At 43.9% G+C, this 25,225-nt stretch overlaps 2 protein-coding genes across 2 annotated transcripts; both read left to right on the top strand.

The window, feature by feature from the left end:
* Nucleotides 1–16,057: 16,057 nt before the first annotated feature.
* On the top strand, nucleotides 16,058–17,881 carry LOC147800678 (uncharacterized). Its single transcript, XM_087135893.1, has one exon. It carries the CDS (start codon nucleotides 16,058–16,060, stop codon nucleotides 17,879–17,881), a length of 1,824 nt encoding a protein of 607 aa, XP_086992019.1.
* Nucleotides 17,882–17,919: 38 nt separating this feature from the next.
* LOC147800677 (uncharacterized) lies at nucleotides 17,920–18,519 on the top strand. The gene has a single exon (XM_087135838.1). The coding sequence runs from the start codon at nucleotides 17,920–17,922 to the stop codon at nucleotides 18,517–18,519; it is 600 nt and encodes a 199-aa protein (XP_086991964.1).
* Nucleotides 18,520–25,225: the final 6,706 nt, after the last annotated feature.

Genomic DNA, 25,225 nt, shown 5'->3' with positions numbered 1-25,225 from the left:
GAGTGAACTTCTTATATGGAACTCTTTCCCAAACGATAGACTGGCAGGGATTGCTAGTACATGTACAAGTATTCAATTTTCGCAATAGAAGTGTTCCAGTGGTCAGACTGATCTAGATTCAGACGGGTTGACCATTATTTTTAATGCAGTGCAGCTTCGTGGGATGACTCGCCATTTTTTCACACAGTGACTTTTGTCAACGAATATACCGCACAAATTTCGCGGTTACACATCACCGGACAAGATCGCCCTGCCTAGCCAAGGGCTGGCAAACACCAGAGGGATACTTCCCTTGGCTGATTCTTCGTCTGATTGGTGAAGGTGTATCTTTGGCCGAACATGCAGCTTCAATGCCCTAATAGCAGCCAACGAATCAACTTGATCCTGTATCAAAGCCGTCAGAGGAGAAATGACTAACGCTATTAGCTTTGTATCTAGTCTGAGGAGCTCCAAACAGAAAGGTGCAACTTGAAAAATAACAGATTTCCCGTAGCCTGTTGGAAAACGTCATGACCCGGCCAAAAAGTATTCTAAGGTTTGCCGTTGCTCGGCACGAAAATCACCAAACATTAATTTATCTGCAGCAGAATTCAAGCAATAAGACAATTTGTCGTGCTGCAGTCGTCTCGGAGGGTCCGCCATTTTACAAACATCCTTGCCAGTTCAAGTTGATGCATTTTGCTTGTGTATACTTAGCTGAGATTGGTCACTGTGCAATCATCGCACGCCTGCATCTATTCATATTTGCAAACAAGGTCCTGTAAGGGCGGCCCAAAGGGCCAAAATTAATTTTAACAAAACTAAACAATTACGAACAAACAGCATTTTCTTACGAAAAATGTTAAATAATAAAACACAAAACTAACATTAAAAACTATTTACGAAACAGATTATTAAAAAATTAAATAAAAAAAATTAGAAGTAATATGTCACTAAAATGAATATCACCAAAAATGCAAATTAAGGGCAAACAACATTTTCTTATCGAAAGGTAAATAGTAAAACACACACACAAAAACACAAAAAACATTTTACAAGAAATTACTTAAAATAAATAACCAATTTACAAACAACAATCACGTGCTTTCCCCTGGTCCCGCATTGTATGTCCGCGCTTTTTTGTGCAAGCCTGTGACGACGTTGTACCAGCAGCAGTGCTTGGTTGGCATTAATGGTAAATATCCATGTCCATCCCAAAGTCACCCCAACGATCTCCCGTTATCACTTTGATGACAGCATAACAGCTAATACCATTGTTTAAAAATCACTGTCACCTCGCCTGAGTACACCTGGTGCTTTGCCATTACGAGAAAATAATAACACATACGACAATCCCAAACATGCTCATTAATTTTACCCCTGATTTTTTTTCGAAGAGGAGGTTATTAATATAACAGAGGTATTGTTATTAGCAGAAATGGTGAGATTGAAAAGCAATAAGAATATTTTTCCCTGGAAGCAATGAACGGGATTAAAAAAGAAAAAGCTTTCCAGCTCATTCCTGAATAGAAGGAGATACATTTTCACTGGATCCCTTACGTCACCTTTACACTGAACTTGACCGATGCGCCAAGCCATTTGGGAGACATCGGCTTCAGCACTTGAACATGACTCATTCTTCAGTGAAGTATTTCTTTTGGTATCGGCCATGGTGAATAGTTTATTTACATCCAAAGCTGATTATCTTAAAACGAATGTTTCCCTAACATCCGAGAAAGGCCGTCCGTATCGGGTAACGATAAAATCTGATTAAAAAAGACACGGTTAAATTCATGTGCAGCACATATGAGCACGCGTTTGAGTTTTATTAGCGCAGAGCAAAGTGGAACACTCATTTACTGCTTGTGCCCTCAGGTTGTTTGCCTTTCGGCTTCGTTGAAGTGTCGCTTTAGAATACAGACACATTTTATATGCAAATAGCCGTACAAAGCCGTACAAAATGAGTTTTCCCTAGGTTTGTGCACAAACGTGGATGCGGCCAGCAGCATCAATTTGTACGTGAGTCAGCGCTCTAGTTTTTATTGCTTTATGGTTTACCCAAACGCCACAGAGGATCCCGACTTGGTCAAGGCTTTACTGTCCTCGGCTACATACCCGCTTTTCAAGTTTGGTTGTGGATGGAGGAATATGTCACGTGCACATTGAGCTAGTTCGGTATGTCAAAAACCAAAGGTCGTTCAGAAACAGAGCGCACGCTTGACTCAGCTTACCAGCGCCTTTAATTTATGTACGTTGTTTGGATGCGTTGCGTACACGATGCGTTCACGCGTTTCACTTTCATGGGCATAACTTAATCGACCCATTAACATAACATATGTGTTCGTTACGTTCGACCCTAAAAAAAGTGATGACGCACATATGGAAAGGCGCCTTACGGAAGGCCGCACCGATAGGACCACAGACATATTGTGGCGAAACAGGGTAGCTGCGCAGACTTGTGTTTAGTCTGGGTCATTAATAATTCAGACGCGTCCAATTCATGCATTAAACATGCACGCGGCAACCAATCAGAGGCGCGCATTACCTTAGGTCTGGGCGCTGGCTGCGTGGGTTGCTGGGACTTCTCAAGATGGCAGCGTGCTAACCAGAGCTCTGTGGAGTTGTGTTGTATTCTGAGTTTCGAGAGTAAATCGGACGTGCGACCGCTGGTGGTTGGGGATCTACCTGAAGTGTACCTGGTGCGATCGGTTAGTGTGGTGCTTGTTCTCAGTTGCCGGAACTGCCGATTATATCAGATCTCTTTGAAGATTGGGAATCGTTAGACAGTCTCGTTTATTTAAGAAGCGGTAGATTACAGGGTTAGGGAACCCGAGCGAACCAGTTAATTGGGGAATTAGCGAAGCTTAGACTAGAAGGATTGTGTGCCGTTGTTCCATGCTTGTTGGCATAGCGATGGTTGGTTGCGGTCCTGGTCTGGGAGCTTGCTTTCCTCGTTGAGGTTTACCGGGTGCAGGTTTCCGTTAGAGTCTAGTGAGGACTATTATAATCGCCTTCTTAATCAACTTACTATAATAACTTGAAGTGGGTGAGGGTTATTTAAGTCACCTGAAACCTTGTTGCAGTTTTGGAACTGTGTTGCTTCGTGAGGCAGTATAGATTATTGTTGTATAAGTCTACCCTGTTGTGTTGTACAGTTACGAAGATTGTAGTTGCTTGTGTGGCCAAGACTTATCAGTTATAAGCCATCAGTAGATTATTTATTTAGACTTGAGGGCTACCCTGATCACTGTGAGGGTTACCTGGTTATTGTGAGGGTTACCCTGATCGCTGTGAGGTTTACCCTGATCACCGTGAGGGTTATGCTGGTGTAGGTTAAGGATAAGGCTTATTAATCACGTTCGTGGTGCAGTTGACCACGTAGGACTACCTCCCTGTGAGGATAATTGTGTATATAATTAATTGCTGTTGTATATAAAGGATAACTGAGCACTGACATTGAATAAACAAATCATATAATTGCCTTGGAAATCACTGGTCACCGTGAGATTTAGTCAGTCCTGTATCACTTGTATTGACATTAAGTGTAATCTCTATTGACATTGGGATCAATTACCTAATCACAGAGCGGTGGTAAACTTCCACCAAACGAACAGCCCCTAAGGCATAGTCCACCGTTCGTTAACTGATATCCCCCCTTGCGTTTGGATAGCCGCTCATTCTTGCGTAAGGTTAATAAATATATTTGTGGGGTAGGCCAGGTCAATTCTATCTCCGATCAGGCCAGTCTGCTGGTCCGCCACAAAAAAGTGTCAGTTGTCCCGCCACAATATTGAGTACCGAAGTGTGACGTCACTCTGCACGAGAAAGTGCAGTGCAAAGGAATGGAGTATGCGCGCGTGTTGCTTCACGCGCTGGTTCTAGCGCTAATGCCCTTTTGCACACTGCATGTGTAATTGTGCGTGAGACGTATTCGCTTCGGCATTCTATAAACGCAGGACTGATTATTTTGCTCATGCGCGTAGCTGTTCTCATAAAGCCTTGCACTGGGCATGCGCTGCTGGAATAACGAAGTGGCTCATTATGTGTGTACAAGGCATTAACGCAAGAACCAGTGAGTGAACCAAAGGGCGCACATACTCCATTCATTTCCACTACATTTTGTGGTTCACGGTGGCGTCACACTTTGGTACTCTAAATATTTTCAATTAGGCCTACGGGTTTTTTCCCCTTACTTGACGTATATTGATAAACGTTGTATCTCTAGAACATGCGAAAAAATTCATAGGCTTGCTCGGGTGGGACTCAAACCCACGACCTCCTGTTTCCTAGTGGAGACGTGTTAACCATTCGACCACTGATCCTGTCGGGGTCAGCTGGCCTGTGTAAGTCAGATGTAGCAGCGAGTACCGCAAACTATTTTCAAGATGTACATGTACTTTGCGTCAGGAAGATGTTAATTTAATACAGGTGTTTCACAATAGTACGCCTCCAAGAGTTCGCAACGCGTTGGCCAATTACAGTGTGCGAAATCTGTCGACCCCACGCGCGTTTGGAAAAGGGTCGAAAGATTTGGCGCTCTGTGATTGGTCAACGCGTTGCTAACTCTTGGAGGCGCACTATTGTGAAAGCCCGTATTAATCTAATAAGCCATTTGCGAGTTAAATTTGAATAAAATCTGGTACACTGTGTTCTTTAAATTCACGTGAACATAACAACTAAAATTATCCATACTAAAACCACTGTTGCTATACCTTGTGAATACTGTTCTTGATATGAGGCCAATGGGTAACCCCCCATGTCCAATCCCTATACACGCTCTACACTATTGTTACCTAACACATCCCCAAACACAAAGACGGGGGGGGGGTCTCTCCACCCCATATCCTGCATCATATGACCTCGTGATTCGGGACAAGCTTTTGCTTAGTTACATAAGAGACGCCTTGCAACAATACAATGTTCTCAATGGATAAGAACGGCACAAAGGAGCCAGTCCATTCCAGAGATGGTGGTCCCTATGCAAAAGCTTGCCCCGAATCACAAGGTGTAGCAACAGTATCTTTAGTCTGGGGAATTCAAATTGTTACGTTTCTGTGCAATCAGATAACACAGTGTACCAGATTTTATTCAAATTTAACTCGCAAGTGGCTTATTATACACTTCCAGGCAGTGCTACTCAACAGTGGTGTAATTTGGGTATGTCTTGCACAGGGGAACTTATTCTGGAAGGGGCACTCAATGGGTTCGGTCGCAGATAAAACACTGAACAAGGCAAACTAACACCACATTCTGAGCAGAGGACGCACGGGAAGGATAAGGCTTCGGGTACGGCCCACATCCCCCTTATTTAAGCCATGATAATTAAGTGTAAAGTTTGGCTTTAGAAGGCTGAAAACTGCACAGTGGAGCTGTGAAGAGAGGAGTCACCCCCATTGAAAATGGCGCCAACCGTGGCGTTAATAACAGGCTGTTCATCTGGCATAGGTTTGGCCGAAGCGGTGTATCTTGCCACCCGTTCTATAAGCACGACTTCAAGGATCTGCTGCAGTTGAGATTTTGCAGACTGTAGAAATGAAGCTCCATCCCGTGTAAGGAGTTATTTTTTGTGAAGCGTGCTCTTTATTTCTTTATTTGTATCCCCACATCTCTATACCAAATGATTTCAAACCTTCCATGGCTGCCTGGCCTTTTAGTTTCATTTTTGAGAACAAACATTTTAATCGCATTCAAAAGGGCGGCAGCCATGCAGCCAAATATTCTAATCTACTTTCAACTTATGATTTTTAATTACATCAGATTTTGGCTGAGCAAAAAAAAGTGTTTTTGATTTCATAATTATGCGAGTCAAATGCTACTCGAAATGCGGTTGTAGTTTGCACAAAGAACTTTCTATAGAAAACTGATAAAGGTAGCCGTGCAGCACATACGCTGCTACTGCAAGCAATGAGATCCATATAATGATGAATGAATACTTGATGAGTTTTAGAACGAAAAGGGACATCCTTTCATATACACCATCATGATTGGAAAAGGGGACTGTGGTTAAAACTGCTAAAAGTTAACAAAATCACGTATAGGTTTACGCCACCGTGCTGAAGCTGACGGAGAAGGGCAATTTGGAAACAGCCGCCGGCAACTCAGTCAACAAGAACCTATTCATTCGGGAGGTTGATGTCACCGAGGCAGAAACCATCCAGACACTAGTTGACGAGATTGTACGGAACAACGGTAGAATCGACGTAGTCGGTACGATAATTCCACCAGCACTCATGAAATCTAGCAAAGGAAAAGCCGAAGTCGGCATAGGCTTGTCTCAAGTAATTTAAGGACCCGTTTAATGTATTTTTCACAATTATACAATTCTATACTTACTTTTTTGTACCACATTATCTGATTTCAATTTTGTTGTTTTTCCATTTTCAGGATTTTTGGTGATTTTTTCTGTAATATGGATAACATCTTCTTCAAAGAGCCACAACCATCGCTGGACCATTCTCATGCTCTGATGGATGTTAATTTCTGGGGTCCAGCCCGTGTAATGAAAGCTGTTCTGCCTTTCATGAAGGAGCAGAAATCTGGCCTAACAAAAGAATGCACATTCTCAAGACGGAAACCTAACACGAGAGCTCAGCTGCTTCGCTTCCATACACTCCTACGGGGCTGGATTATCCAATACGCCCAGTGGGCATTGCACCAGTCACGTTCCAAAAATTCAGGGGCCTACAGAAAATTCGAAGGCCTACAAAAGTACCGCAGTGTGTTATATAAACACGCACAGCGCGTGAGAGTTTGTTTTTGAGGTTTGAAAGTTTGTTCTGAAAACTTTCGATTTTGTGGAAGGCATTGTAATACTACAGAGCATGAACATGAAACGTAAGGCTCCAGCGTTAGGGAACAAATTCGATGATGGTACCTATAGGCAAAAGGAGAACCCACGTGATACTGGTCCTCATGGGCCTAAGATACATTTTAATACTGTCCTCAGTGCTCATCCACGCTGGTTGGAGGCAGAGTCCTTAAAAAATATTTACAACTCTGACAGGTGTCCAGGCTGCACAAAAAAACGATGATCGATATGTCCCCTTTCATTTTCCTTTCAAATTTGGGGGGGGGTGACCACTGAATTTTTGAGAGATTTTCACCAGAAGCAGACCACCCCTAAAATGAAGAAAATGTCCCTGCCCAGAAAAGTGGCCATTTTGAAAAACCGTCCCTCTGAAAAACGGCCAAATAGTGCCACTTTCGGACCCGACTGCACCCAAATTGCTCATAATTGCAAGACCACAGTCCACGTTGAAGGTTCAGTGTCATATTTCTCCAATTCCTCGATTTCACGGCTCTCAGGACTCTCTAATATGGACTATTTTGAGTTTATAACTTTTATTAATGAGCTTGGCGGACAAATTTTCTGTGGGCGGTATAACTTGGTTAATGGTTTTGTTATCTCCGTAAATATGAACGGCCAAAAGCAATTCTCTGAAATTGCCACATGGTTAAGATCGTGGTTATCAGATCGTCAGACGGTGGGTTCGAATCCCACTGGTGACTTTTATTTTCCCAAAGCTTGCTGTCAGTCAGTACCTATAAGAGACTCTAATTTACCCCCACCAAATACCAACAGTACCTTAGCCCACGGGGTAAGCTCTTCTGCTGGGACTGTCCGCGAAGTCCAGGTGAGCGCCTTAGTACAGGTTCGAGACGTATGGCCAACTCGGCGGCCAGGGCTTAGGGGCTTGTCTCGTTTCCTCCCTTGCATGGTCGCTCGAACTCTTTTTGGAGTTAAATGGATGGGCAGGGAGGAAGTGTGGTGGGCCGGGAACCCCGAGATCCCAGAAGAGTCCTATATGGAAGCCGGTAACTGCGATTCCTTGCGAATTTCAGGAGTCCGTGCGCCTGAATGCTTGGTCAACACCACATAACTTTTAGATTTTTCCCTCACCTATTTCTGGTTTGTTTGTTTTTTTTTTAATTTCCTGAGCACAAAACCCCAAAGGCAATTTTTTAGGTTGAATACATGGATTTTTTAAACTAAAATCTGAATTTGAGACTTTTTATTTCAATGACAGCACACAATTAATTTGTTTTAACATAAACCCTCAAAATGCACCTTTCTGTCTCAATTGACCTCGCTTTCAACTTTTGTTTCGCTGTTTTCAAAGGGTGCTTTAATAAATGCTTGGTTTTTTTTTCACGGTAATGAGCATTCCCATATTCAAAAACAACAGCCACGCTTTCCCAGTCAGGGATAGGAAGGGTTGGGGCTAGGGTTAGGGATAATAGGGTTAGGGATAGGGTTGGGGTTAGGAGTAGGATTAGGGTTAGAGATGGGGTTAGGGATAATGGTTAGGGATAGGGTTGGGGTTAGGGGTAGGGCTAGAGATAGGGTTAGGGATAATGGTTAGGGATAGGGTTGGAGTTAGGGATATGGTTAAGGTTAGAGATACGGATAGGGCTAAAGATAGGGTTAGGGCTAATGGGTAGGGATAGGGTGAGGGTTAGGGATAGGGTTAGAGATAGGGAAAGGGTTAGGGTTGGGGTTAGGGGTAGGGTTAAGGGTAGGTCTAGGGATAGGGTTAGGGTTAGAGATGGAGTTAGGGATAATGGCTAGGGATGGGGTTAGGGGTAGGGATAGGGATAGGGCGAGAGATAGGGTTAGGGATAATGGTTAGGGGTAGAGTTGGGGCTAGGGATAATGGTTAGGGATAGGGTTGGGGTTATTGATAGTGTTAGGGTTAGAGATAGGGTTAGGGTTAGGGATAATGGTCGGGGTTAGGGTTGGGGTTAGGGATAGGGTTGGGGTTAAAGATAGGGAAAGGGTTAGGGTTGGGGTTAGGGGTAGGGCTAGAAATAGGGTTAGGGACAATGGTTAGGGATAGGGTTGGGATTAGGGATGGGGTTAGGGTTAGAGATAGGGATAGGATTGGGGTTAAGGGTAGGTCTGGGGATTAGGGTTAGGGTTAGAGATAGGGTTAGGGCTAATGGTTAGGGATAGGGTTGGGGTTAGGGTTAGAGATAGGGTTAGAGATAGGGATGGGGTTAGGGATGGGGTTTGGGACAGTAGGGCGAGGGATATTGTTGGCGTTAGGGTTAGGGTAGTGCGAGTGCTGGGATAGAGTTAGAGAAAGGGATATTTTTAGCTATATATTTACATACACATTTGACACAACTGAATATACGACAACTAAAGTCAACATATTAAACATATCTTATAAAAATGACAGGAACAGTGCTCACTTTTCAAGTACGTAAGGAAGTTGCTGTAAAGAGGCTCGCTTCACAGGGCAAGGTATCTGAAGAAATAAACCACGTATCAGATTCACCAAAAAAATATAACATGTTTTTCAGTCAGCATAACTGTCCGGTTCCCGATTCACTTTGCCCCGGAAAAAATGGCCTGTATGATACTATTGAGGGTGCATTTCGCGAAATGGTTGTATTTCTGCGCGCGAGCTCATGACTATTTTGTGATCGCACGGGTTCTTACAATAAGACACGCCAAAATCAGGAGGGATCACAGAAACATTTGTATAAATCCCGAATTTGGGACTGGCAGTTTCCAGGTCGGGTTATTTCTTTCGCAAAAGCCCTAAATTGCGGGAATATTTGGATATAGGCGGGCGGCGACAGCTGGGCGAACAGTTTTACTACTTTGGAGGTATCTTCGAGGAAAGGCGAATATAAACAAATCGTGGATAAAACCCATCAAATTGAAAGGAAAAGTGATCTCAGGCGTGGCCATAATCTTGAATTTCCGCTGAAAAAAGGAGACAAACCTCCTCCGAGAGTCAACAGGCGGCGCTTTTTTGCTCTGATATTTTACTACTTTCTATGGGCGCGTATTATGGTGTAGTGCAACCTGCCAGGGTTCATGGCTGCACCACTACTAATAAATTCCCATAGACAGCAACGATAATGCCCACACTTCACAAATATTAAAAAAATATTCACAACTCTCACAGGTGTCCAGGCTGCACAAAAAACGATGATCGATATGTCCCCTTTCATTTTCCTTTCAAATTTGGGGGGGGGTGACCACTGAATTTTTGAGAGATTTTCACCAGAAGCAGACCACCCCTGAAATGAAGAAAATGTCCCTGCCCAGAAAAGTGGCCATTTTGAAAAACCATCCCTCTGAAAAACGGCCAAATAGTGCCACTTTCGGACCCGACTGCACCCAAATTGCTCATAATTGCGAGACCACAGTCCGCGTTGGAGGTCCAGTGTCATATTTCTCCAATTCCTCGATTTCACGGCTCTCAGGACTCTCTAATATGGACTATTTTGAGTTTATAACTTTTATTAATGAGCTTGGCGGACAAATTTTCTGTGGGCGGTATAACTTGGTTAATGGTTTTGTTATCTCCGTAAATATAAACGGCCAAAGCAATTCTCTGAAATTGCCGCATGGTTAAGATCGTGGTTATCAGATCGTCAGACGGTGGGTTCGAATCCCACTGGTGACTTTTATTTTCCCAAAGCTTGCTGTCAGTCAGTACCTATAAGAGACTCAAATTTACCCCCGCCAAATACCAACAGTACCTTAGCCCACGGGGTAAGCTCTTCTGCTGGGACTGTCCGCGAAGTCCAGGTGAGCGCCTTAGTACAGGTTCGAGACGTATGGCCGACTCGGTTAGGGATATTTTTAGCTATATATTTTTATATCAACATTTCAACACAACTGAATATAATAAACATAACTTATAAAAATGACAGGAACAGTGCTCACTTTTCAAGTACGTAAGGAAGTTGCTGTAAAGAGGCTCGATTCACAGGGCAGGGTAGCTGAAGAAATAAACCACGTATCAGATCCACCACAAATTATAACGTTATTCAGCAGAACTGTTCGGTTCCCGAGTCACTTTCCCCCGGAAAAAATTGGGTTAGGGGTAGGTCTAGGGATAGGGTTAGAGATGGGGTTAGCGATAATGGTTAGGGATAGGGTTAGGGTTATTTATAGGGTTAGGGTGAGGGATAATATTTGGGGATAGGGTTGGGGTTAGGGATAGGGGTGAAATAGGGTTAAGGATAATGGTTAGGGATAGGGTTAGGGTTAGGGATAGAAATAGGGTTAGGGATAATGGTTAGGGTTGGGATTAGGGATTAGGGTTAGAGATAGAGACAGGGTTAGAGATAGGGTTAGGGTTAGGGATATTGGCTGGGGATAGGGTTGGGGTTAGGGATAGGATTAGGGTTAGAGATAGGGATAGGGTTAGGGGTAGGGATAGGGCTAGAGATAGGGTTAGGGTTAATGGTTAGGGATAGGGTTGGGATTAGGGATGGGGTTAGGGTTAGAGATAGGGATAGGGTTAGGGTTGGGGTTAGGGGTAGGTATGGGGATAGGGTTAGGGTTAGAGATGGGGTTAGGGTTAGGGATAATGGTTAGGGATTGGGTTGGGGTTAGGGTTAGAGATAGGGTTAGAGATAGGGGTGGGGCTAGGGATGGGGTTTAAGAAAGTAGGGCGAGGGATATTGTTGGCGTTAGGGTTAGGATAGTATTAGGTGCACATGGCGATGTGTACATACATCAGGCGAGGAATCCCGTTCTGGAGTTGTTTTTGCTCTTGTAGATAGAAGGGGACCTTAAAAGACGATGTAGGTTTTCAGATTTTTCTTTTCAAAACCGTGAGACGAACGGGTTTGTTGAGAGTACAGTGTGTACTTCGGTTGGAATGTTTGGTTTTACTGATCTAAACGCAAATTCTGCCAGCCAGTGAACCACCAAACAGCCCGTCCGTTATTATACAGTATAGACAGATAGAAATCAGCAGCAAGACCGACTTATTACACGATCCACAGACGTGACAGACTGTCGGACTGGCTGCACTGATCGAATTTTAGTGCGAGTGTGACCTTCCGATAGGCCGACCAGCTATTGATGATCCTGCGATCAATTAGCAAAATCAACTATTAATTTTTAATAGGGCTAGATTACAATTTAGTGTTGTTTCATTTTGCAGCATGTGAACTCGTATGTCTACATAAAAAGCAGTAATGTTTATTGTTTCCAGGATGTACAATATAACGTTTACAAAAGCCATTTTATTACTTTTCTGTTCCTTGCCATACAGCAACGCCCTTTATACAGGTCTCTACGGGGCGACCAAGTTTGCCTTGGAGGGGTTGTCCGAGAGTCTTTCTTTGGTTCTCCACAAAGCGTTCAACATCAGGTAAACCCTGATTCCCGTTTGATTCTATGTTAAAGTCCTTGAAAAACAATTGATCCTATATGTTGACACGTGTTTCACGTTGCATTCCAACACTGCCTCAACCATGACTTCATCAGAAAACGTCGCTTGGAAATTAACCTATCAATCGTCAAAAAATACTGAGCCTTTTTTCTTTCAAGGAGCGTCTTATTGGTTGTGCATTCTTTCTTATCCAATTTTCTCAAATGCACATGGTGATGTGTACATAGGGCACAGTTTGCTCTTTAATTGTCTTATTTGTATTTATTTTATTATGTTACTTCGTGGATTATCATTGCCTTCTTTGGATTTCAAATCAGCTGATCAGATTTTCGTCCATTAATTATTGTTTTGTCTTGTCTTTTGTCTTGTTTGTTCGTCATCTGTCTTGTTTCTGTCCTGTCTGCCATGTCTGTCTTGTTTCTGTCCTGTCTGCCATGCCTATCTTGTTTTGTCTTGTCTGCCATGTCTGTCTTGTTTTTGTTCAGTCTGTCATGTCTGTCCAAAGGCTGTTCCCCATAAGCCCTGGCTTCCCTGAACAGCCTCCACACTCATTAATTCCGTGATGCTTCTGCTATTGTTTTCTCTTTTGTAAGTTGTTTTTTTTCATTACTCTGATTTCTGTGACTAATGTTTTTATTAATCAATCATGTACAGTGTTATACGATGATATTACGGATTTCATGACTTTCCTGTGCTTTATCTTGCTCCCGTAAGAGTATGGAAATAAATGTGAATTGAATACATACATCAGGTGAGGGAGCACGTTCTGGAGTTGTTTTTGTTTTAAAACGAAAATAAACAGCTAGATTATCATTTGATGCTTTTCTTGGTTATTCCCAAGACAGGTTTGGCCCCATACTTTTTTATCATTATCATTGATTACGATCATTGGCGGATGCAGGGCAAAACTGTGAATGGAACAGAGGAAAACATAAATATCTGGTGTATTAGTGGAATGATGTGATCTTTGTGTTTATTTATTTGTATGTTACTTGCTAAAAAGTCGTCATTTTTCAGCCTGGGACGGTCGTCTCCCCGGCTGTAGCAAGCGCTTTGGACCCAGCATTTAAGCCAGAGTATCTGACTCAGGGTTAGGATGACACCGCCAAAATATGTTTGCTGAGTTCTGGGAGAAAGACATGAAGTGACTGATGATGCAAAACCAGACGGCAGAGGAGGTAGCGTGTGTCGTGGAGGAGATCATTCTGTGCGAAGACCCCCACCTTTGCTAACAGTCCTGTCAGACAATAACCAAGCAAGTGGCCCAAAAAGTAAAGGACACCACGAGTGACTCTGCAAAATAGCATTACAGCTATAGCAGGTACACATTGAATCGCCCCTTAAACTTCAAGTGAATATGCCCACATGATCGTGCATGGAATTTACATCGTTGAATTACACCAATCGAACTCGATGTCTCGACAAAGTTTCACAAAAACTCTTAAAACTTACGACTCTGCCAGACTCTAGGAGAGTTCCACGATAGCTGCAGACAATGTACTGTATATCTACTGCTACAAAGTAGACCAATAACCCAAACCTGGTGTAATGCAGGCGCACATTGTCAAACTGTGTTAGGTTTACCTTTGACCTTGGGTGCATGATTTATTCACTGTAGGCGTTGCCTATCGAGGCACCAGTTCTTGGACTGCGCGTCCAAAGTGTATACTTACCTAGGTCACTGTGAGTGCATCATGCTGTCTGTACATGTATAATGTACACGTGTGTGGGTTGAGATCTCGAGACACACGAACCACAACTCCTGAGATGTGAATCATTGCTCGACATTTTGTTTTCTCATTGTTGGGTATTGCAGCAAAAAACGTTGACGATGTAAGCCTGAATTAACATTGTTAAGTGACTGATTTGAAGCTGCAGTTCTGCTGCTGGTGATAGCCTATAATCTCGGCAGAGTCGTGAGTTAATCTTTCTAGTACTAAAGTTTATAAGTGTGATTATTTTGCTGTAATTTCTGCCAAAGTGTAGGCGGTTTTCTAACGATGTGCTTTGTAATGCTGGGTTAATTTACGTTGCATATTGTATACATGACTTAGTATAACAGGGATATTTCAGAATGTTATGTTACAAACCTTGATTTGATAAATTATATTGATTGACTTATATCATAGATTAAACGGAGTCAACATCCCACGGTGACAGGCGAATTTGTGTCGCAAGTCTAACTGTTATTTTGGGGGCGTCAGTGACCACAGAGCTAGGCTTATCGGCAGTCGCGCAGAAACTGCAACACCTCGAATTAGTATCGGCAGTTTTCTCCTTGCAGTTTATCTGGTCAAATCGACCTCTGCAAAGGCAGTCCTACACACCCACCCAGGAATTTACATTGTACACAATACAGTGCAGTAAGCGATCGCAGTGCGCGTTTTTCACCTTTGACGTCTCAACTTTCGGATACGTTACATTCCGGCCCCTTAAATGTACGAAAGAACATTTACAAAATTATACAATGTGCAGAGTATCCAAGAAAGTTGCTAAATTTAACACCAATCTAACACTTGAAATCACTGGTTAATCATAACATGCGACTGAAGTTAAGAATGTAAACAAGCATGTTTAATAAACGGGTATGTTACAACGAACCTTAATGTGGAAGTTACACATTTAGTTATTTGCACTTTCCAAGAGACATAACTTGGTGACAGATCTGTTGTAGGTACCCGAAGCTGTTTTGATTTCAACACTCCTTACCAGTCCATCGCTTCCAGGGACGTTTGAGTTATCCTGGCCAAAGGCTAGTTGTTCCTTGGAGCTCTGCTGTTTATCACTGCAGTCTCCTCTCATTGCGACTCGACCGAGTGCTGTTCGACGGTAGTTAAATGTCTGAGACAGCTGTCGATAGCCTTACCAGTGGTTGCGGTGATGGTAAGGGGCAGCGATAGGGAAGACTGGTTGAAGACTTACGCCTTGTTGGATCCTGGAAGTAACAGATCTTTCTGTTCGTTGGACTTGACCAAAATGTTGAACCTTGATGGTGACTTACATCCCATGTTCATAAATACCCTCAGTGACACTTCGTCAGTGGAGACACTTGTGGTCTCACTAGAAGTTGCTGGAGTCAATGACAGGGCTCGACGTGGGGCACCTTTTTGTTTGAAACAGGTGCATGCCTTAGAAAATTTCCCAGCTCTTTGCGAGAGTCGTGCTACACATGAGGATGTGCAGAAATTTGAGCATCTTAAGGACATTCCGCTTCCATGCGTGACAAGCAAAGGAGTGTCGATGCTTATCGGTCAGGACGCACCTCACCTGCTTGCTCCTCATGACGTGAGACGTGGACTGGTGGGGGAGCCTTACGCTGTGAAAACGGTGCTAGGGTGGACGATAAATGGTCGCTTGACTGACGGAGCACCCCAGCGGGTTACCACGCACTATGTTCGAGGAAATCTAGAAGTGCAGGTGGAACGTTTCTGGAAGCTTGATACTGGAGATGCTTCGGCTTGTGATTAACCTGGTATGTCCATCAATGATAAGAAGGCATTGGCTATTTAGGAGCAGTCTCTGCATGTGGTAGATGGGCACTACCAGCTGGCCATTCCCTTCAAGACAGACGACCCTGGATTGCCGGATGACAGAAGTTTGGCAGAGAAGCGACTTGCATCCCTCAAGAAGCGTTTGACCAAGGGTCCGAGCTTGCATGACCGTTACACCATGGAGATGAACATTTTTTTGGAGAAAGGCTATGCACAAAGGGTCATTGGCGACATGTTGAATGCATCTCCACGTGAAGTGTAATACCTTCCACACCACTATGTTCTTAATCCGTCAAAGCCAGAAAAGCTTCGTGTGGTCTTTGACTGCGCTGCCAAGTGCCAAGGTCGGTCCTTAAATGACACTGCTATACAGGGGCCGGACTTGATGAATAGACTTATAGGAGTTCTCTTACGATTTGAGAAGGTCAGGTTGACTTGATGTCAGACATTGAGCAGATGTCTCACCAGGTCGGTGTTGTTGAGAAGCACAGGGACGTACTCAGGTTCCTTTGGTGGCCAGGTGGTGATGTATCTCAGCTACCAGAGATCTACCGAATGACTGTGCATCCATTCGGTGAAGTTTGGAGCCTGAGCTGTGCCAACTTTGCCCTCCAAAGGACGGCTGACGATTATGGTGATAAGTTTGACCATGACGTTGTTAAGACTGTGAAGAGGAACTTCTATGTTGATGATTGCTTGAAGAGTGTCAACTCGGAGGAAGAAGCAATCAAAACAGTTGGGCAACTGACAAAATTGCTGGCATGTGGAGGGTTCCGCTTAACTAAGTGGTTGAGCAACTCCAGAAAGGTCCTGGAAGCCATTCCTCAGCAGGAGCGAGCAAAGACTCTTAGAGGTGTAGACCTGGACCGAGAATCACTACCAGCAGACCGAGCTCTTGTAATCCATTGGGATGCTGAAGATGACTCCCTGGGAATCAGTTTGCGTCCGAAATTCAGAAGTCATACTCAGCGAGGTCTACTAAGTATCATGTGCTCGGTCTACGATCCACTTGGGTTTTTGTGCCCCTATATCCTTCGAGTAAAGTTACTCTTCCAGAGTGAATGCAGGAACGCCAACAAGGGTTGGGATGAGCCCCTGGAAAGTGCAACCCGAGATCATTGGATAAAGTGGCAAGGCGGTCTCGAACGACTATCCAAGTTTCAGATAGACATATGCTTGGTTCCAATGGACTTTGGTGATGTCCAAGAATGTGAGCTGCATCACTTCTCGGATGCATCTATGAATGCATATGGATGTGTGACATTTGCCCGCTTTGTCAGTTCGACTGGCAAGGTCCACTGCAGTTTTGTTATGGGCAAGTCGCGTCTAGCACCCCTGAAGGCAATGACTATCCCAAGACTTGAGTTGTCTGCGGCTGTGCTTGCTGCTCGGCAGGATGTCATGCTCAGGAAGGAGACTGATCTGGATATTGGCAAATCCACATTCTGGGCAGACAGCATGCTTGTCCTGCTGTATATCAGGAATCAAACAAAGCGTTTCCACACCTTCCTGGCCAATCGAGTGACAACAATCCATGAGGCATCATCACCTGAGCAATGGCGTTACGTAAGTACGGATCTCAATCCGGCCGATGACGCTTCCAGGGGGCTCAAAGCAGACTGCCTGTTGTCGTCAGATAAATGGAGGAATGGACCTAGATTCCTTTGGCAAAGCGAAAGTCAGTGGCCCATTGAACCGGAAGTGACATATCTGCTTGACAAGGATCGAGAAGTGAAACGGGAGACAACCTCTCAAGCTGCTGATGCCAAAGATAATGCCAATTCGACTAATGAGCTTATGAATAGGTATTCCTGCTGGCTCCGTCTTTGTAAGGCAGTGGCATGGATCCTACATTTCAAGAATTGGTTGACAAATGGCAAGCCAGTATGCGACCCATCCCGGCTGACGGTTCGGGAGCTCAAGGCAGCTGAGCTGGATATTCTGAAGTATGTCCAACATACGAACTTCCCTCAAGAAATCAAGGATTTGCAGAAGGGCAGTACAGCTGTGAGAAGACAGAGTGCCATTTACAATCTGAGACCTTATCTAGACGATGATGGTATTCTGAGGATAGGTGGTAGGCTACGACTTGCTCGTATTGAAGAAGACCGCAAGTCTGCCTCCCCATTCTGCCCAAAAATCATCATGTGTCCCTCCTGGTGGTTCGCCATGCTCATGAGTTGCTGGCAGGTCATGGCGGAAGGGATCATGTTCTGTCTGTTGTCAGGAGGAAATACTGAATTCCGAAACCGTGTCCATTAACAAATCGGGTCCTGAAGGAATGTATGCTTGGCAAGAAGATGCATGCTCATCCAGAAGTTCAGTGCATAGCCGATCTGCCAGAAGCCAGGGTAACCCCTTGCTTACCACCCTTCTCGCATGTCGGGGTGGATTGTTTTGGCCCTTTCTTGGTCAAGCGAGGCCGCTCTAGGGAAAAGAGGTACGGCTGCTTTTTTGTCTGCTTGGCCACCAGAGCCATCCATCTTGAAGTGCTGCATTCCTTAGAGACAGACGCTTTCTTAAATGGTCTCATGATATTTGCTGCCAGAAGAGAAGTACCTGAGCATATGTACTCGGACAACGGCACAAACTTCGTCGGAGGTGATAGAGAACTTAGGGAAAACATCGTTAAGCTTCAAAAGGATGCCAAGGTACAAGGCGTTCTCCTCGCAAAGCGCATCGAATGGCATTTCAACCCACCCGCGGCATCTCACATTGGCGGATCGTGGGAACGCCTGATAAGAACTGTCAGAAAGGTTTTGTTTGCACTTCTCCAGAACCAGATCCTTGACGATGAGAAACTAGTGACCCTATTTTGCGAGGTAGAGGCGATCGTGAACGACAGACCGATCATTCCAGTATCAGATGATCCCGACGATCTTGAGGCCTTAACCCCCTGAAGCTGAGATCAGGCCATCCTCTGCCACTACGAGGCTTACCTGAAACTGAGCAGTTTGGAAAAAGATGGAAGCATGTGCAACAGCTAGCTGAAAGATTTTGGAAACGCTGGGTTGCAGAGTACTTACCAAACCTTCAGAGAAGACAGCGTTGGGTTGAAAGGAAGGTGAACCTCAAAGAAGGGGATCTAGTGCCAGTGGTTGACGATCAGGCACCGCAAAACCACTCGTCCTTGGCTAGGATCAGCAAAGTCTTCCCTGGAAGCGATGGTTTGGTTCGAAGTGCAGAGGTCAAGACTGCGACCGAGAACACGTTTTTCACCTTTGACATTTCAACTTTCGGATACGTTACATTCCGGCCCCTTAAATGTACGAAAGAACATTTACAAAATTATACAATGTGCAGAGTATCCAAGAAAGTTGCTAAATTTAACACCAATCTAACACTTGAAATCACTGGTTAATCATAACATGCGACTGAAGTTAAGAATGTAAACAAGCATATTTAATAAACAGGTATGTTACAACGAACCTTAATGTGGAAGTTACACATTTAGTTATTTGCACTTTCCAAGAGACATAACTTGGTGACAGATCTGTTGTAGGTACCCGAAGCTGTTTTGATTTCAACACTTCTTACCAGTCCATCGCTTCCAGGGACGTTTGAGTTATCCTGGCCAAAGGCTAGTTGTTCCTTGGAGCTTGGTCATCTAGAACCAGCACTAGGTCACCCTTTCTGAGGTTCGGCTTCTCATCTACCCATCACTGTCTGCGCTGCAAGTTAGGGAGATATTCTGATATCCATCGCCTCCAGAGCCTCTCTGCGAGTAGCTGGACTTGTTTCCAGCGTCTTCTGTAGGGTTCAGTTTCATTCGACCCCCTGACAGCCACTGGGTGTCCTAGTCGAAACTTCAACAAATGACTTGGAGTTAAGGCCCCAAGGTCATTTGGATCATCAGTGACAGGAGTTATGGGTCTATCATTCACAATGTACTCAACTTCACAAAAGAGCGTACTGAGCCTCTCTTCGTCAAGAACTGTGTCCCGGAGAAGCAATTCCAACACCCTCCGCACCGTTCGGATTTGACGCTCCCATGACCCACTCATGTGAGACGCAGTGGGCCGATTGAAACGCCAATCTATATGCTTGGCAAAAAGAACTCCATTGACCTTATCATCTTTGCGCAATCTCGGGATAGCATCTCCAAGTTCCTTTTCACCTCTAACAAAATTTGGGCCATTGTCGGAATAGAGACATTCGGATGAGCCTCGCCTAGCAACAAACCTCAAGAAACTGTTGAGAAAGGAATCGGCTTCCATCGAATGCAACATCTCCAGATGAATCGCCCTTGTCGTCATGCAGGTAAACAGGCAGCCATACCTCTTCTCCCTGCTCCGTCCACGCTTGACAAGGAATGGGCAAAAACATTCCAATCCAACGTAGGAGAAAGCAGGTTTGCCGGGGTTACCCTTCCTTCTGGGAGGTCTGCCATCTGCTGGACCTCTGGCCGCCCATGCAACCTTCTACACAATAGACATCCTTTGAGCACTCGACTTATCAAAGGAAGTGGTTGGTGAATCCAGTACTTCCTCCTCAGAATGATAGCACGTGGTCCTTGCTACCATGACCAGCCAATGACTCATGCACATGCCTCACTACAAGAGATGACAAGTGGTGGTTGTTTGGCAGAACAGCTGGGAATTTCTGGTTCTCTTCGATGGGAGCATGCCGTAATCTGCCGCCAAGTCTCAACACTCCACTACCATTAAGGTAAGGTCACAGACTGTAGATCGGACTCTGTTTTCTAACTGTTTGACATCCCGGCAAATCCGTGATCTCTTGCTGAAAGCTTCTCCTCTGGACAAACTTTACCAGAGCCTGCTCAGCATTCTTCAAATCCTCAACTGTCAGCCTGGAAGGCTCCTTTGGCCTGGAATCGCCAAGCCACCTAATAAAGCGAAGAATCCACGCTACAGCTTTACGGAGTCGAAACCTGCAGGAGTATCTGTTGGTTAACCTATTGAGGACATCAACCTTTTCATCAGCCCTCACAATCCGTGAGACTATTTCTCTTTTTACGTCTCGATCACTATCAAGGAGATTCAACCTCTCTGGCATCGCCGGCCCTTTGTCTTCATTTTCCCAGGAGAATCTGGGACCGTTCTTCCACCTGGTACTTGAAACCAAACAATCTGCGTCAAGCCCTCGAGACGCGTCATCAGCTGGATTTTCCTAAGAGCTAACATACCGCCACTGATCTGGTGTAGATGCTTCATGTATCACTGCCACCCTACTGGGAACAAAAGTTGTGGAAGCGCCTTGTAGTATTCCCGATATACAGAAGTACGAGCATACTATCCGTCCAAAAGGTAGATCCTTGAACCTCCAAGCCGACTTCCCTTCGAAGCATGGAGTCGACTCGAACTGTCATGACAGCTGCTGACAATTCAAGTCTAGGAATTGTCATGGGTTTCAACGGTACCTACCGGGCTTTGCCAATGACAAAACTGCAATGAACTTCGTTGTTTGCTCCGACGAAGCAAGCATAAGAGATACAACCATAGCCATCTTCAGATGCGTCTGAGAAGTGATGTAGGTAGCACTTACGAATCTCTCCAAAACTACCCGGGACCAAGCACCTGGCGACCTTGAACTTGCAGAGCCTGGGAAGGTCATTCAACCACCTGATCCACTTTTCCTGCGAGGCCACTTCCAACGGCTCATCCCAACCCATGTTCGCAATTCGACACTCATCTTGAAATAGGATCTTGGCCCAGAGAACATATGGGTACAGAAACCCCAAGGGATCAAAGACGGAACAGACAATACTGAGCAAACCCTGGCGAGTGTAGTTCCTCAGTCTTGCACAGACGCTTACTCCAAGCGTATCACTTTCAGTATCCCACTTGACTCCGACAGCTCGTTCCACAGGCAGTCTACCTCGACTAAGATCCATTGCCCTTACATCCTTTGCCCTCTCTTCAAGCCGAATAGCTTCAACATCGCGTCGTCGACTGCTTGTCCACTTGGTCAAGTGGAAGCCTCCAATTGACAGCTTTTCGTTTTTTCTAGTCAATCTACGCAGTGGTTCAGCTACAGTTGCTAAATTTGAAATGTACCGTGCCGAAAAATTCACAAGTCCCAAAAAACTCTTAACTTCATCGACATTAGTTGGACGTCTTGCCTCTTTCAGGTCTCTGAAACGCCCCTCGTGGGTTCAACTCCATTCTTGGACAACACATGCCCCGTGAATGTTATCTTTGACATACCGAACTGACACTTGCTCATATTTCAGGTCAACTTCTTTTCTTTCAGTCTGCACAGAACTAGCCTTGCATCATGCTCTGCTTGTGTTTTGCCATAAACAACAATGTCGTCTGATATGTTCTGAACCCCTTCACAATCATGCAATGTCTGAGGCACTACCTGTTGGTATTTCTCTGGTGCGGCACTTATACCGAACATCAACCTTGTATATCTATACAGACCTTTATGAGTCACAAAAGTTGTTTTCTCTCTAGACTCTGCATCGAGTTCAATCTGGTGTTACCCATACTTCATGTCTAGCTTACTAAATACCTCTCTACCATTCATATTGTACAATATATCATCGACAGTTGAAATTGGGTGCCTCTCTCTGATAATGGCCTCATTGGCTCTACGCATATCAACACAGAGTCGAATATCTCCATTGCCTTTGAGTACAACAATCACTGGGCTTACCCACAAGGTTGGGTTATTAACCTTCTCAATTATACCCTGTGACTCCAACTCATCCAATTTGTCACTGACTTTCTGTCTCAGCGTATATGGTACTCAATACATTTGTTGTGCTACTGGCTTCACCTCTTTGTCAATGTGAAGCTTTAGCTTATAATCTTTCCGTTTTCCTACCCCGTCAAAGCATTCTGGGTATCTATCGGTCACTTCTCCACCTATCAGATTTATCCCAAGTCTAAGCACACCCGATCACTGCAGGTGTCTTACCTAGGAGTACGGGCCCCTCTTCATCAACAACATCTGCTTCTGCACTAGTGTCATTTGAACCGCTCACTTTAACTTCTGTAATGAACTTCCCCAATAACTTTCAATGGATTGTTTGATCCAAAACCTGAAAGAAAGATTCACATTTAATAACTGCTTTCGGACAAAAAAGTCATTTTTAACTGAAAACGAATAATTTGGTTATGTAGGCAAAGTTTCTTTCATTGTGTTGACTTTGGGTTCCCTTGTTTGTAACTTTACTCAACAGAAAGGTCAGCACTCTGCTTCTCACTTTGGTTTCATCTCTGCCCTGAAGAAGAATTCTGTCACTCATATCACATCGTCTGTCACACGATTTGGGTTCAGTGCGTCTGTAGATCTGACAAACACAAATCATGGCTTTCTTGGAGATTTTTCCAGTGAAATCTGGGGAAAATAAACGACAAATTAGTTATTCAGTTTTTGAAACCACTTTTGCCAATAAGTAACTTTCAGACGGTCCCAACTTCGAGATAGTGAAGTCTCATATACAAAGCCTGATAGGCTAGATAGACTGTCATAAATTTCTTACTAAAGTTAGACATTATAAAGTATAACTTGGGAAACTTTCTGAAACTAAAAAAGTGTGACTTACGTTTCCTTCTGTTCCGTCTTCCAAACTTGACGTTGATCTCGGGTAAATCACTGCTGCGTACACCTCAACCATTATTCTTCCAAATTTATCCATTCCAGGTGCAAAACGAAATCTAACAATTGAAGTAAAATAACCTCAACAGATTTTTGAAAAACTCCATTTGAAAGTACACGCAACAAAAGTCGCCACGCTCGTTATTTAACGTGCATACGCCAGATGCGCTGCCCTATCCAGTCTTTATAATGGAGATCAATGGTTCCAAACAACACGCCCTCTTTGTTGCGCTTAGAGCGGATAAAAAAATTATCGGAGACTGGTAGCTGTGGGTGCACACTCGTATTTAGGCCAGAAATATGTCCGCCGAGCTCATTAATAAAAGTTATAGACTCAAAATATTCTATATTAGAGGGTCCTGAGAGCTATTGTACTGAGGAATTGAAGAAATATAAGACTGAACCTCTGGGCCGGACTCAGGGCTTTTAATTCTGAGCAATTTGGATGCAATCGGGTCCAAAAGTGGAATTATTTGAGCCATTTTGCCGAGCGTTGGTTTCTCAAAACGGCTACTTTTCTGGACAGGGACATTTTCTGCATTCTAGGGGTGGTCTGCTTCTGGTGAAAATTTCTCCAAAATTCATTGGTCAAACCCCCGAAAATTGAAAGGAAAATGAAAGAGGACATGTGGAACATCATTTTTCTGTGCAGCCTGAACACCTGTGAGAGTTGTATTTTAAAATATTTGTGAAGTATGGGGATTTATCACTGCTGTCTATGGGAATTTATTTCCAGTGGTGCACACCTATAGCTGGCTTCTGGAGTCAGTGGTTGGTTTAGCTGTACACATGCGTAGGCCTAATTACTGTTTCTATTTATAGAGACGATGTGTACAAACAACCTTAAATTTCGTGCGCTTGACAGCCGAACATATGGCTCTAAGGAAACCTTCAGAAGGTTTTTCCCTTAAATTATGGAAGCAGTTAGTCCTAAAATGCAGGTAAATACGTCTGAAACTTGTGCTGCGTGCGTAAATGGCTCAGTAGAACGAGTCACAAAGGTGGTGTACACCTTTGGTAAACTTCCGAAAATCGGACTACCGTATAATCCAGAAAAAGAAAGTACACAGCAGTCTCAATCAGTCTGTTAAATATTTCCTCCCAGAATGCTGTAGTTTTCGAGAAAACAAACATTTTGTTCTCTTTTTTACGATAGTTGGCCGACCATCGTAATAGAGCAAATTTTCTGGTATGTAGTGTTTGAGATGTGAGAGTCTCCATTGATAAACAGATAACCCTAAAAGCAACTAAAAATATACCAACATTCTTTCATCAAAAGGACTGTGAATTGAATTATAGAGACTTGAGTTTTAGGCGTAAAGAAGAATATAAATTGGATCACTGTGAAGTTTAATTTTATTTAAGGAATGGATTTTTTTGGAAAATTTTGCGAATTCAAAATCACCCTAGATAATAATGATATAATCCAATGTGGCGCTGTTTCCGAGAATGATGTTTTAAGACATAATTCTTTTGTTACTTATAATTATTAACGACTCAAATATGAATAGAGTTTAAGAATTTCATCAACGTGTGAACCGACATGAAAGTACCGTTATAAGCACGATCGCGCAGGCACGTGGGCACGGACACGAGTCGACTGCTGTGTTCCTGGAGGTTGTTTTCACACGATTACGCAATGTTACATTGTCGAGGGGGCGCATTACTCCAAGGTAAATTCACTGATTACTCCTAGATGTTACAAAATGCTCCTTTTTAAGGGGATGAGAAGCTGTCATGCCTATTTCACACCCTGACCCTGCGGACGTTGATCAGTTGTACTAGGAACTCCCTATAATCCATACATTTTACGCAAGATAAACTACAAGACCTTCGATTAAAGCGTTGAAAATTCCGCGCTGTTTTTCTTGATTTTTCACAAAGTAGTTGACTCAAACATGAAACAAATAAATGGAACGTAAGTTGCAGTGAATATTATACAATATTATATCTTGTGAAATTACGACAAAAAACAATGGTATACACCATCTTCAATCGAATCTAGAAAGTCTCCCAGTGTTTTGTCACGTGACAGTG

Source organism: Acanthaster planci, linkage group LG01, assembly GCF_054643075.1.
Source record: "Acanthaster planci isolate LZ-2023a linkage group LG01, COTS_SCS, whole genome shotgun sequence".
NCBI classification, from domain to species: domain Eukaryota; kingdom Metazoa; phylum Echinodermata; class Asteroidea; order Valvatida; family Acanthasteridae; genus Acanthaster; species Acanthaster planci.
This window is presented reverse-complemented; position numbering and strand designations above follow the sequence as displayed.

Coding starts and splice junctions, on each gene's coding strand:
- LOC147800678 (XM_087135893.1), top strand. CDS start 16,058: ATGTCAGACATTGAGCAGATGTCTCACCAGGTCGGTGTTGTTGAGAAG.
- LOC147800677 (XM_087135838.1), top strand. CDS start 17,920: ATGCATGCTCATCCAGAAGTTCAGTGCATAGCCGATCTGCCAGAAGCC.